We start from the raw sequence: 12,152 nt of genomic DNA on the forward strand, positions 1-12,152 counted from the left end.
GGGATTTCTTAGCGTAAGAGCACTTACTGCCCTTCCAGAGGACCCAAGTTCAGTTCCCAGCACCCTTGTCTGGTGACTCACCACTGCCTGTGACTCTAGCTCCAGGGGCTCTGGGCCCTTTTCTGGCCTTCTGGCTTCTGCCGACACCTACACATGTGTGACACACAGACATGCACACACATATATGAGCATACATTAAAATAAGTCTTGTGAAATTAAAAACATAAAATAAACATGAACACTTGTGTGGTATGATATTTTTATGTAAAAATGAGAGAGAGAGAAAATGTATACACATTGGAAAAGAATATTGGAGTTATATAGCTTCCCTATTGTGCCTCAAAGTAAAGAGCTGAGGGGGGTAGGCTGAGACTTTCTCTCGGGTGACAGCATTTTGTTACTTGATTGAGAAGGCAAGGCATTGTGGGCTAGAGAGATGGATTAGTAATGAAGAACCCTTAACACTCTTTCAGAGGATTTGGATTTGGTGCCTCATAGTCACCTGTGACCCCATGTACTCACACAAGTATAATACACACACACACACACACACACACACACACACACACACACACACATGCGCGAGACAATAAAAAGGAGGAAAATGCACTGAAGATCTCCTAAATTGAGAACAGACGTGCTAAATCCTTATGGAGTGAACTGGTAATGTAACCACACTGAAAACATCTTAAGCCAGCAGATAAAGTCAGGAGCAAGTTGTCACATCTGGCAAAGGGTACAGTGTGAGGAACAACTGCCTATTTTTCTCAAGGCAGTCTTCTGAGTAATAATAAAAGAGGGTCTGAACTAGATTAAAAAGGCTCTAGTGGATACAACAAGCAGAAGCCAGCTGTGGCTCTGTCTGACCTTGGTCTATACAAACCACCTAGAAGAGGCCTTCAGGGATAGCTGAGGGAGCTGGACTATGGCCTGTAAGTTACATGGGGAAGTGTTAGATCAGGTGAAAACAAAGTGATGTGCAGGAGGGTGTTTAATGTGATGACCTGGGGAAGTAGGAATGTATAATTTGCTCTGCTAACACCAATTAATGCCAAGTATTCTAAATATATGTATATTACTTTTACAACAGTATTAAACAGAAATGAGATCCCACCTGTCTCAAGCTTAATACCTACGGATGACTTCCAGAAAACTTGTAGATCCTCCACCTGCCTACAGCATTCATTTTATTAAGACATCGTCTTGAGCATAATATTTATATTTAACTACAAAAAATACGCATTTTATTAATGAAGTTTGTTCTTAGACAATTTCATACATGTATATATATAATTGCCTTTCAACTTTCACAGTGGGATATGACAAAGAGAGTAGATCTGGTCATTGAATGAACCAACCAGTTGGTCATTTGTGAATGAGCCAAGGGCTTGCTGTTACTCATTTATTACGATGGCATATCTAGATACACACAGTGCTGTTACCTCCTTCCGGCTCCCCTCCTCCCATCTCTGTCTATCACAATTCTCTGTGAGAGCTGTCATTTTACCCTAGGAAATAGTACAATCTCTCCTCCCCGTAGGCTGTGGTTCCTATCCAAATGCCATTCTTAGATTTAGCAGTTAAATACTGCTTCCTTTATTTTAAGAAAAAAACCTGGTAGTGGTGGCATATGCCTTTAATCCCAACACTTGGAAGGCAGAGGCAAATAGATCTCTATGAGTTTGAGATCAGCCTGGTCTGTAGAATAAGATCTAGGACAGCTAGGGGTACACAGAGAAACCCTCTCTTGAAAAAAATAACCAAAACCAAAACCTAAACCACGAAACCCCCAAACCCCAAATCCAAAACCAAACCCAAACCCAACCAACCAACCAACCAACCAAAGAAACAAAAAACCCCAAAAGATAGCCAAACAAACAAACAAACAAGTAACCCCCCCGCCCCCCGCAACAACTTATCTTGTGTGATAAATACCAAGTCAGAGAGCAAATCTTTGACCTCTCTCCTTTGTTCTTTGCCAAGGTGTCTTCCTATTTATTTTGGGAATGGGAATCAACATCCATAGTGACTACATGCTGCGCCAGCTTAGGAAGCCTGGAGAAGTCATCTATAGGATTCCACAAGGTAATGCCTCTCCTGATGCCCAGATTCCCATTATTCAATGGAGCCTGTCCCAGTGATTAATAAAGGGGGAGGGGCTGTGACAGCACAGCTATGCACTAGATACACTTTGGTTGCCTTCTGTTCTCCTCTGCATACGCTGTCCCATCTATGAAACCCAAGAAAGCTCCAAGAGGGCTGAGGCTGCAGCACAGTTGGTAAAATGCTTGCCTAGCATTCTTAAAGCCCTGGGTCCCATCTCCAGTAATATAGATATGCTGTACATATATATCTATGATCCCAACACTTAGGAGGGGAAGTAAAAAGATCAGGGGTTCAAGGTCATTCTTTAGTATACAGCAAGTTCAAGGTTGGCCTTGTTATACACACATGCATGCACACACTCTCTTTCTCTCTCTCTCTCTCTCTCTCTCTTTCTCACACACACACACACACACACACACACACACAGAGAGAGAGAGAGAGAGAGAGAGAGAGAGAGAGAGAGAGAGAGAGAGAAAGAGAGAGAGAGAGAATGAGAACTACAAGAGACTTGCCTCCCTCCTGAGGAAGGAAGATCATAGTGTCTCCAAGGTGACAGAGGGCACCAGGCTTGCAATAAGCAGTGGGGAATAGGTTACAGCCTCGGATTTAAGCCTGACCATTTACACAGGGTGAGAACCTCCCTGTGCTAGCCACAAAACTGAGGATTTCATTGTTATGTGAGCATCAGTCTTCTTACACAAGCCTGGATGGGCAGCCTCCTTTCATACCTAGGTTATAGAGTACAGCCTATTCGGAACTTTTGAATTACAAAGAACAGTTTTGCTAAAAATCTAAAAGGCAAACAGCTCTCATCCTAGGCCTATATATGATTACAGTCATCAATATTGTATACCTTCATGCCTATTGGAAGTTTCCCAGAGCAGCATGGGATTGTCTTACGGTTATCTTTTTTTCTAAGCAGAAGGATTATGCTGTAACAATGACTGACATAATAACCACATAAACCATAACATAAACACTTAATATAACCATATAATTATCAAAGATTAAATACTGTATGTAATCATATGCTGTACTTTCTCCCTTAAAATTATTTTTTTTAATTATGAATTTTGTCTTGCATGTATGTAGGTGTTTGCGCATATCCACATGAAGGCTAGTTCAGGTGTCTCTTTCAATTTCACTTTTACCTTATTTTGTTGTTGTAGTCTCTCACTGAACCTAGCACTTGCTGATTCAGCCAGGCTGGCCACAGAGCTCCAGGATCCTGTCCTTGCTTTCTCAGCACTGTGAATATAGGCATGCACCGCTGTGCCTGGCTTTCATGTGGGTACTGGGGATTGAACTCAAGTCCTTAGGCCTAGTAATGACTGGGCCTGGGCTTTCATACGATGGACACTGTGCAGTGCTGACACTGTGATGACTGTGGTGTAGCTGGGTGGCCAGTATTCGAGGTCTGTTACAGTCTAAGTGGCTCCCCATCGTGCGTGCAGTGTGCAGTTGATGGACATGCTATGTGCTGCACATGACTGCGTTGCCTTGGAGATCAAGACATAGGAAACTTTCAACTGTACCCGGTCCCAAGGAAAGTAGGAGCATGAGTCTGACCAGTAAACCTTTGGCAAGGAATCAGACCAGGTGACCAACACTGACTGAGAGTGGTTCCCATCCTTCTGGATGTAAAAAGAGACCTTGTCTGCAGTAAAAATGTTCTGGATTATTTGATGTTGGTGTAGGCAACTACTGATTAATAATGACAAAGCTTCTGTGATTAGTGGGTGATTATTTAAGTGGATAATTATTATCAACTCCTTAGTATCTGAAGACCTAAATTAGACCATTTATGATGTTCATGGATAATCGGACCCTTTGTACTAGACAGGGGTCCTTCATAAAGTCAAAGGTGTCGTGGACAGAAAGGTAGGGGAACAGTGCTATCCTTAAGAAAAGCAATAGAAGCTGGGCGGTGGTGGCGCACACCTTTAATCCCAGCACTTGGAAGGCAGAGGCAGGCAGATTTCTGAGTTCGAGGCCAGCCTGGTCTAGAGAGTGAGTTCCAGGACAGCCAGGGCTACACGGAGAAACCCTGTCTTGAAAGACCAAAAAAAAAAAAAAAAAAGCAATAGAAAGAAGCTTGCTCCTTGTGCCAGCTCACTCACAGCTCGGACAAAATACTGGACAGAGTGACATCATCTCGCAACATAAAGGTGGGGAAGGTTAGGCTAGGCAGCCTCGTCATACCAGGGGAGCTATTGTCACTGGTGGCAGGAACATAGGGTGACTTGCTTTCATCTTCTTAGCAGCTAGAAAGTAGAGAACTTGGGCAGGAACCAGGCTCGCTCTCTCTTTCTCTAGTCCACGCCTGATAGCCTTCCACCTGCCAGCAAGGACCCATGGCCGAAAGATCCTATACCCTCCTGAAATGATACCACCAGCTGGGGACGAAGTGTTCACCCACGAATCTGTGGGCAGCACTCACATTCCGACCATAGCAACACTTTAAAACTTTGGCTTAATAATTAAGTAAAGATGAGCCGAAACGGTTTTTAAAAAACCAGATTGCCAAGGTCAATTTCCAACTGAGTTATGAGACGGAGAGAGAATGACTTAAAAGCACATTCTGATGTAATAATAGAAAGAGAGAAGCTGTTTTGTCACAACTTTCCTAGTTTAACATGGCTCATAAAGTTTGAGTGTGGGAATATTGAATGCCATTAGACATATCTTGATTTCTAGATCTGAGAGAGGAAATGCCTTGTGGGATATCTCAGCAGCAGCAGAGGTTTTCCAACCCAAATATTCTCTGCTTTCAGCTTGAACAGTATATAGTGCAGGGGGCCAGCTAGTGGATGATCAGATGGTCACACAAGAACCCCATCATTTCTCACACATATTAAGTTTTTATTTCGATGCCTTGTGTTGTGCACTTTGTGGGGCTTTTGTGTACCATAATGGTTGACCTTTGGACTTGCCAGGGAGAGGTTTAGGAAGGCAAGGAGCTGCCTGAAGAGGTCCTTTAATGGAACAAGACAAAAAGCAGGTCATTTGCACCTCTTGCTTGTATTGCTCGAAGCTGGTGGTCCAATAGTTGTAAGAAGTCCATCAGTAGATGGGGCTACTCCTCAGGATTCCAGAACATTCTATAGGCAAGGGGCTGTTGTCGCTTGGTTTTCCTGTATCTTTGAAAAGCTTCCTCTGAACTCTGGCTGTGGAGGGGTCCTCCCACTTTACATTCCTTTACTTGTCTTTGTGTGTTTTGGAATGAGACACGGGAATGCAGTGTCACAGTAACACTGTTCTGAGTGCTCTCTTTTTTGATTCTTCTGCACACAGGTGGCTTGTTTACGTATGTTTCTGGAGCCAATTTCCTGGGCGAGATTATTGAATGGATGGGCTACGCCTTGGCCACTTGGTCCGTTCCAGCCTTTGCTTTTGCATTTTTCACACTTTGTTTCCTGGGGATGCAAGCTTTTTACCACCACAGGTAAACCTTTAACAGAGGCCTGTCTTAGTTTTGTTTCCCGTCGCTCTGATAAAACACCCCACACAAACAACGTAAGGAAAAAAGGGCTCATTTGACTCACTCTTCCGGGCTATGCTTGTCAAGGTGGCAGGAACTTGAAGTAGCCGGTCACATTGCCTTCATAGTCAAAAGTAGAAAGCAGACAAATGCTATGCTCGGCTTGCCCCTCTTCATTTAGACATCAGAGAAATGGTCTTGCCCAAATTAAGACAGATCTTCCCATATCAATGAACTTAATCAGGACAACCCTTCCCAGGCATTTTTTGAGACTATCCTTAATATAAACAGTCGCTCACAGGTGTGACCGGACTGCCTCCTAAGGGTTGACAGTTAATAGTGTCACAAGGTCGTTGTATCCGCATAGTATTCGTCTCCAAATAAGATTTATCATCACTTGGCTGGAAACTTCAGATAATGGGCTGAGAGGTGAAAGAAATGCCATGCTTCAGTTCAGTTCTCTTCCATTGTATTTCTTGATGCGTCTGTCCTCCAGGGATGAGCCAGGCATCACAACTTAAGGAAAGGAGGTGAGCCCGAGTGCTCCATCTGCTGGTAGATGTTAGAACTGCAGGCATTTAAGGTCCCATTCTCCCGCACCCGCACCCCTCCACCCCGCCCCCTTGGAGGGTTGGTCTAACACACACTTCATTGATCCCTTAGCCCAGGGGTAGAGTAGGACTAGGGACCATTGAAACCCTGTCCTTCTCAAGATAGAAGGTGATAGGACCTGCTTACCTTCAAGTAGGTTTTGTAGAAAGGTGAATGCCTAGAGACCTAGAAGGAACACACGGAGTAAAGAACCGGGCTAAGCGCATCTTAATCTTTCTCCTTGGTGTTTTTGTCTGGCTAATGATTTTTCTAATAGTTTTTAGGATTAAATGAGGCACAAGCTCCTTCTGAGTAGAAACCAAGACCAGTTTGGAAATAGGAAAAGCAGCAGTTTCTCTTGTGACCTAGTCCTATCACTTCCTGTCTCGAAAGGGACAGGGTTTCAAGGTTCACAGCCTTTGAGAGACATTGCAACAGCCCTCCCACTTCAGGAGAACCTGCTGCCCATCAGAGGCAGGGAACAAATGGCAGAGGTCTGGGCATTGCCTGGTGCACGAAGGGTCTCTGAAAAGCATAGACAGAGAAGTTCTCGGTCAATAATTCCACCAGAAGTTTCCAGCTGGTGCAATATCAAAATCAAATTGAGGCCATCTGGTTATATTCCTCCCGGAGGGAGAGCCAGGGGTGTCTCTTTTACTAGGACCAAGAGGGCTTTGTGAAGGTGCTCATGAAGCAAGCACAGGCGTTGGCGGGGGAGACCGAGCACACAGGGTCTTTTCAAGCCAAAGCAGGGCAGACCAGGCTCTTCTGGCACACATGATCACTTTTGTCTTCCAGTTCAAACCCAAAGCACTTTAGCAGAGTGCATTTTGTCTTTATTATGCCTCGAGGGCCATTAGTTTCAACCAGTTAAGAGGACAACTTGGTCACCCAGGGTAAAGGCTTCCCGTAAAAGGCATTAATTTCCTCAGGCTGTCATAGGAAAGGACCCCAAGCTGCAGGGCTTAGAGCAAGGGGGAATCTGTCTTTTCAGAAGTCTGGAGATCAGAGGTTTGGCCTTAAGGTATAGGCACGGCTGTGCTCTCAGGAATGGCTTGAAGAAGAAGCCTTCCTTGCTTCTCTCTGTTCAGTTCTAGTGGAGACTCCCTGTTCTTGGTTCTCCATGGCTGGGGTAGATGCCTTATTCCAGTCTCTGCCAGTCTTTTTGTAACCTTCTCATACCTTGTGTCTCCTCCATGTCTCTTTTCTGATCTATGGAATTAAGGGTCCACCTTAATTTTAAGGGTCCACCTTAAAATGACTCAGTATGAGTCATTTTAATTAATTACATATGCAATGACCATAGTTCCAAAATAAGACTGCGTCTTCAGGTGTTGGGAGTTAGGACTACAGCCTACCTTTTAGGGGGCAAAATGAGATCCATAGTAGTTGTTGCACCCCAAAGGGACATTTTTCAAAAAATGCTGCTGATTCTCTGAAGTTAACTTTGTCCATGCTCTTTGTAAATTTTGTCTGTGGGAAGCAGGTGTTTAGTTACACACAATAATGAGCCTCGTGGCATTTTCACACGTTTATGATGTATTTTTATTATATGCATCTTTTATTTCTCTGTTGTTTTCCTCTTGCTCTTACATGTTTTTATCTCACTTTTATTTAATGTGTTGTGTGTGTGTGTGTGTGTGCGTGCGCATGTGTGTGTATGCGTGTGCGTATGGCCACTCAAGACGGCATCAGATACTGGAGTCGAGTTACAGGCAAGGATTTGCAAGCCATTGGACATGCATGCTGGGAGCCAAACTCAGGTTCTCTAGAAGTGCGGCAAGTGCGCTGAGCCCTCCTGCTAGCCCAGTTTACTTACCTTTCATGACTAATGAGCCTCATTAGAGTTGGTTACAGGGTCCTCGGTAAGGAATTATTTACAAGAGCATGGTGTCCTTACCAGTGGCCACACCACCAAAGGAAGGAAACGTCTCTCCCTTCTCCAGCAACTCTGAGCTGGCTGCAGATCCTCAGGAAGTTGTTGGCCCTGCAAACTCCTTCCTTCTAGCTAGCTACCTACCTGTACATCCTAGAGGGAGCGTCACGGCAGGATGCTGACAGGCTCAATCTTGTGCAGGTTTTATGTGGGTGATGTCAGCGGCCATAGACTCAGCAGTGCGATGGTGATACCATGTTCCATAGCTGGCTGTCTACTTCATTCCATTCCGTCTCTCAGCTCTCATGTCCCTCCTGCCCCAGCTTCTGTGGTGCTCCTGAGCCTTGGAGAGGGTGATTCACTCATGGCTGGCCACTTAGCAGTTCCTGGTTCTCAGTATTGAGACTCATGATGAGTCTTTGCTGTTACTGCTGCCCACTGCATAGAGGAGCTTCTGAGCAAAGCTGACAGTAGCACTGATCTGTGGGTATGAACCGAATCGTTAGACAGCACTCTGGCGGGCACAGCTTCTCCATTTAGCAAAGCAGTTGCAGGAACCTTCTTCATTTGGGTGGGTCGACGAGCTCCCCAGCTATGGGCTTTCACACCAGTTTTTAGAGTCCCAGATGTGGATCTCCTGCTAGGGAGCAGGCCTTGGGACCAACCAGAGAGTAGTTGGATGTCTTCATCACTGACCTGCCACTATTACACCAGTTGGCCAAAGTTTTTGGGAGCCTTTGACTCCCTGTAGTTTTCAGCAAAGTGAGCTCAAAGGAATACTTCCTTTTTGTGTATTAAAAAAAATCTGGTGAAATATACATATCATAAAATCTACCACCTTAACAGTTTTTAAATGTAAACTTGAGTGATAGCAAGTATGTTTGTAAGACTGTAAAACTGTCACCACTACCCTCTGGATATTACTTTGTATTTATCTGCACAGGAATGACCAGCATTTACAAGGAACAGACTGTAGGAAAGCAGTGGATGATGGGCACATGGTCTCCAGGAATGGTCAGGTGCTAACTAACTGGGTTGACTTGTACTGGTTGCAAAACTCAACTGCTGCCGCTACTCTGTTGCACTTATAATTATTCCTTTCTTTCTTGCCTTCTTAGGTTCTACCTCAAGATGTTTAAGGATTATCCCAAATCTAGGAAAGCTCTTATTCCATTCATCTTTTAAAGAACCCCAATTTTTAAGGAACAAAGCTTCTATGGAGAAACTGCCCAGCTGCTGAAACTAGAAACTGTAAACTATAACTGAACTTTGTCTTGTTCATGTATATATACGGTGATGTATATGTTAATGGGCCTCTTGTTATTCCAGTTGCTTGAGGCATGCAGAGTCATGCCTGCTCAGCATGCACTCCTGTCTGCCCAGAGAGTTCTAACCTAATTTCCTTTTGGAGCTTCACAGGGGCCATTTTATTCTTAGCTATCCCGTCTAGAAGCTTCCCAGTTCTCTCTTTTTTTTCCAATGTATGATCTGAAGATGTGACTTTTTTCTTATTCTGTGTCACTTTTGGGAAGTTCTGCAGTCAAAACCCTTTGGATTGACAAAATGAAAAATGAAATTATAACATTTGGAAGAAAGTAGGTGGAACTGGACATTATTATATTAAGTATCCTAACTTTGACTCAGAAAAACAAATACTGCATGATTTTTCATATGCAGGTTCTAGATTTTAATGTGCATGTATATATACATATATATCTATGTTCATATGTATGTGTTGAGAGTCATATAGGTCATTGATTTAGAAATGAGATTATGAGAAGGGAAAAAGAGGTCTTCTGGGGAAGAAAAAAGAGGGAAATAAAATTTGTATGGCATGAAAGCAGAGAGAAGCTACTGCAGGAGGAAGGGGAGCAGCAGGAGAAATGTAGGCAAGCATGGGAGGAGGACTGGCAAGAATAAAGTATGCATGAAAATGCCATAATCAAACCAATTACTTTGTACGTTTGTTTAAAAAAAAAACAACCAAACATCCTTCCATCTATCTGTCCATTCGTCCAACTAATCAACCAACTAACCAACCAACTAACCAACCAACCAACTAACCAACCAACTAACCAACCGACTAACCAATCAACCAACTAATCAACCAGCCAACCAACCAATAAGGCAACCAACCAACCAGCCAAAAATGAATGTGTGGACTGAGGGCAGTGCTTAGAGAAGTAATTAAGAGCATCCCTTTTGTATGCCCACAGAATGGCAAACATTTACACTTTTAAGTGCATTTAAGTGCCATAGACCCAGAGCATGCCTAAATGAAAACCTGGTCCCAGATTCTTCTGCATTAGTTAATTAGGAAGATATAAAAAAGGAGAACTTTAATGATGGAATTCCCTTTTTGGACCCAAGTCCAAATATACACCGAGTCTTAGTCAGTGATCACTGGATATTCCAGGAGGTTTCACAATTGGAGCTACCAAAGCTTCATCCACAACACTGATATACGGATTTTCTTGATTGTCAGGTTTTACTGAACAAAAAAAAAAAAAAAAAAAAAAAAAAAAAAAAAAATGATACAGCCATGAGTGGCTCCTGAGAGAATAAAGAATTGTGTTGCAACAGACAGTGTAAACTCCCATCAGGAGCACTTCTACGTATGAGAAGTTCATGTGTAAGACAGTAGACTGATCAAATTGAAGAGAGGTTTGCGATGATGTGAGGGGTGTCAGAAGCTCTGAGCAAGTCTCTTTTGGAAATTCTTCCTTAGGATCCTTGAGACGTATTTGAGAAGCTGTGTCCCAGCAGTAGCTTGAACATAGCTCTCAGGTCCCAATGGCAGATGCAAGATCTGCAAGATCTGCCCAGATGCGAGATCTGGGCCGAAAGCCCCTATCATTCAGTTCAGACAGGGTCTCACACTTAGTTTTAGTTTATTTTATCTTGCATTTCAAGCTTCAAATTGTAAAAATTAGGAAGCCCTGGTGTTCTTTTAAAATGGTTACTCTCCATCTTCCTAACACTGAGTTCCTCATGTTGTGACTCCAAACCATAAAATTACTTTTGTTGCTACTTCATAACTGTAATTTTACTTCTATTATGAATCATAATGGAAATATCTGTGTTTTCCAATGGTCTTAGGTAGCCCCTGGGAAAATGTCATTTGACACCCAAATGACACCCATGCTTTTAAAAGTTGGACAGAAGAGACAGAAGATAGTGGGAGAGTGAATATGATCAGAGCACTATACCAAAATAAGATTTAGTGAGATCATGAATATATGTCACTGGTTCTCCACTTTCCTAATGCTGTGTCCCTTTAATCCAGTTCCTCATGTTATGGTGACTCCCAAACGTAAAATTATTTTGTTGCTACTTCATAGCTGTAATTTTTCTACTGTTACAAATTGTAATGTAAATATCTGATATGCAGGAAATATGATATTTGTCCACCAAAAGGGTCGAGAGTCACAGGCTGAGAACTGTTGATATATGCTGACCTCAGTATTCTGATCCCGGTTCCTGTGTGAGACTTAGGATTGGGTAGCACATGAGCATTGAAGTGTACAGCCTCTGGTGAAGGAATGGCTTCCCTAAAGAGGCTGCAATGTGGGTTCTGTAAGGGAGGGACTGAGCACTCTGAATCAGAACGGTTGAATGCTTATCTCCTCAGCCCCAGGTGGGTGGGTTCAACATCATTTGGAAACATGCTTGAGAAACTGAGCTCTGGTTTTATCATTTGGTACAGAAACCGACTGTTAGCTAACACAGGGATCATAAGAGATATAAAGTAGGATGTGCAACGAAGATCCAGACTACAGTGTTACAAGCAAGTGTTCCTTCTTGTTCATCAAATGCCTGTCAAGTCATTACCACCACCAATGCTTGAATAAAAAACGACCCAGATCTTCTGTGGCATTTACAATGTATTTATTGAGTGGTGTTTTTTATCCCCCCCTTTCCTCCCTCCATCTTAGCTTCTGGTCCTGCTGTTTTCTTTCTTGTTGTCTTCCTTCATTTTGTCAGTCTGAAATTAGTGGCTGTGAACAGGAAATAATGGATGACTGACAGCCTCTCAATTTCAGTTCAGAATTCCAGGAGGTATGAAGAAGGTGTGGGACGACACGCCAAGGCCACTGA

At 43.3% G+C, this 12,152-nt stretch overlaps 1 protein-coding gene across 2 annotated transcripts in view; it reads left to right on the forward strand.

Moving 5' to 3' along the window:
* The window catches only part of Srd5a2 (steroid 5 alpha-reductase 2), a 35,921-nt gene extending 23,980 nt beyond the window's left edge, over nt 1-11,941 (forward strand). The window contains exons 3-5 of one of the 2 annotated variants that reach the window (XM_031356496.1): nt 1,984-2,085; nt 5,401-5,551; nt 9,173-11,941. In XM_031356496.1, the coding sequence (XP_031212356.1) occupies nt 1,984-2,085; nt 5,401-5,551; nt 9,173-9,239 (320 nt within the window). In that variant the 3' untranslated portion in view covers nt 9,240-11,941. The remainder of the gene's footprint in view (nt 1-1,983; nt 2,086-5,400; nt 5,552-9,172) is intronic. The other variant, XM_031356497.1, reaches the window with a different exon arrangement.
* Nucleotides 11,942-12,152: the final 211 nt, after the last annotated feature.

This window comes from Mastomys coucha, unplaced genomic scaffold (assembly GCF_008632895.1).
Source record: "Mastomys coucha isolate ucsf_1 unplaced genomic scaffold, UCSF_Mcou_1 pScaffold6, whole genome shotgun sequence".
Lineage (NCBI taxonomy): Eukaryota > Metazoa > Chordata > Mammalia > Rodentia > Muridae > Mastomys > Mastomys coucha.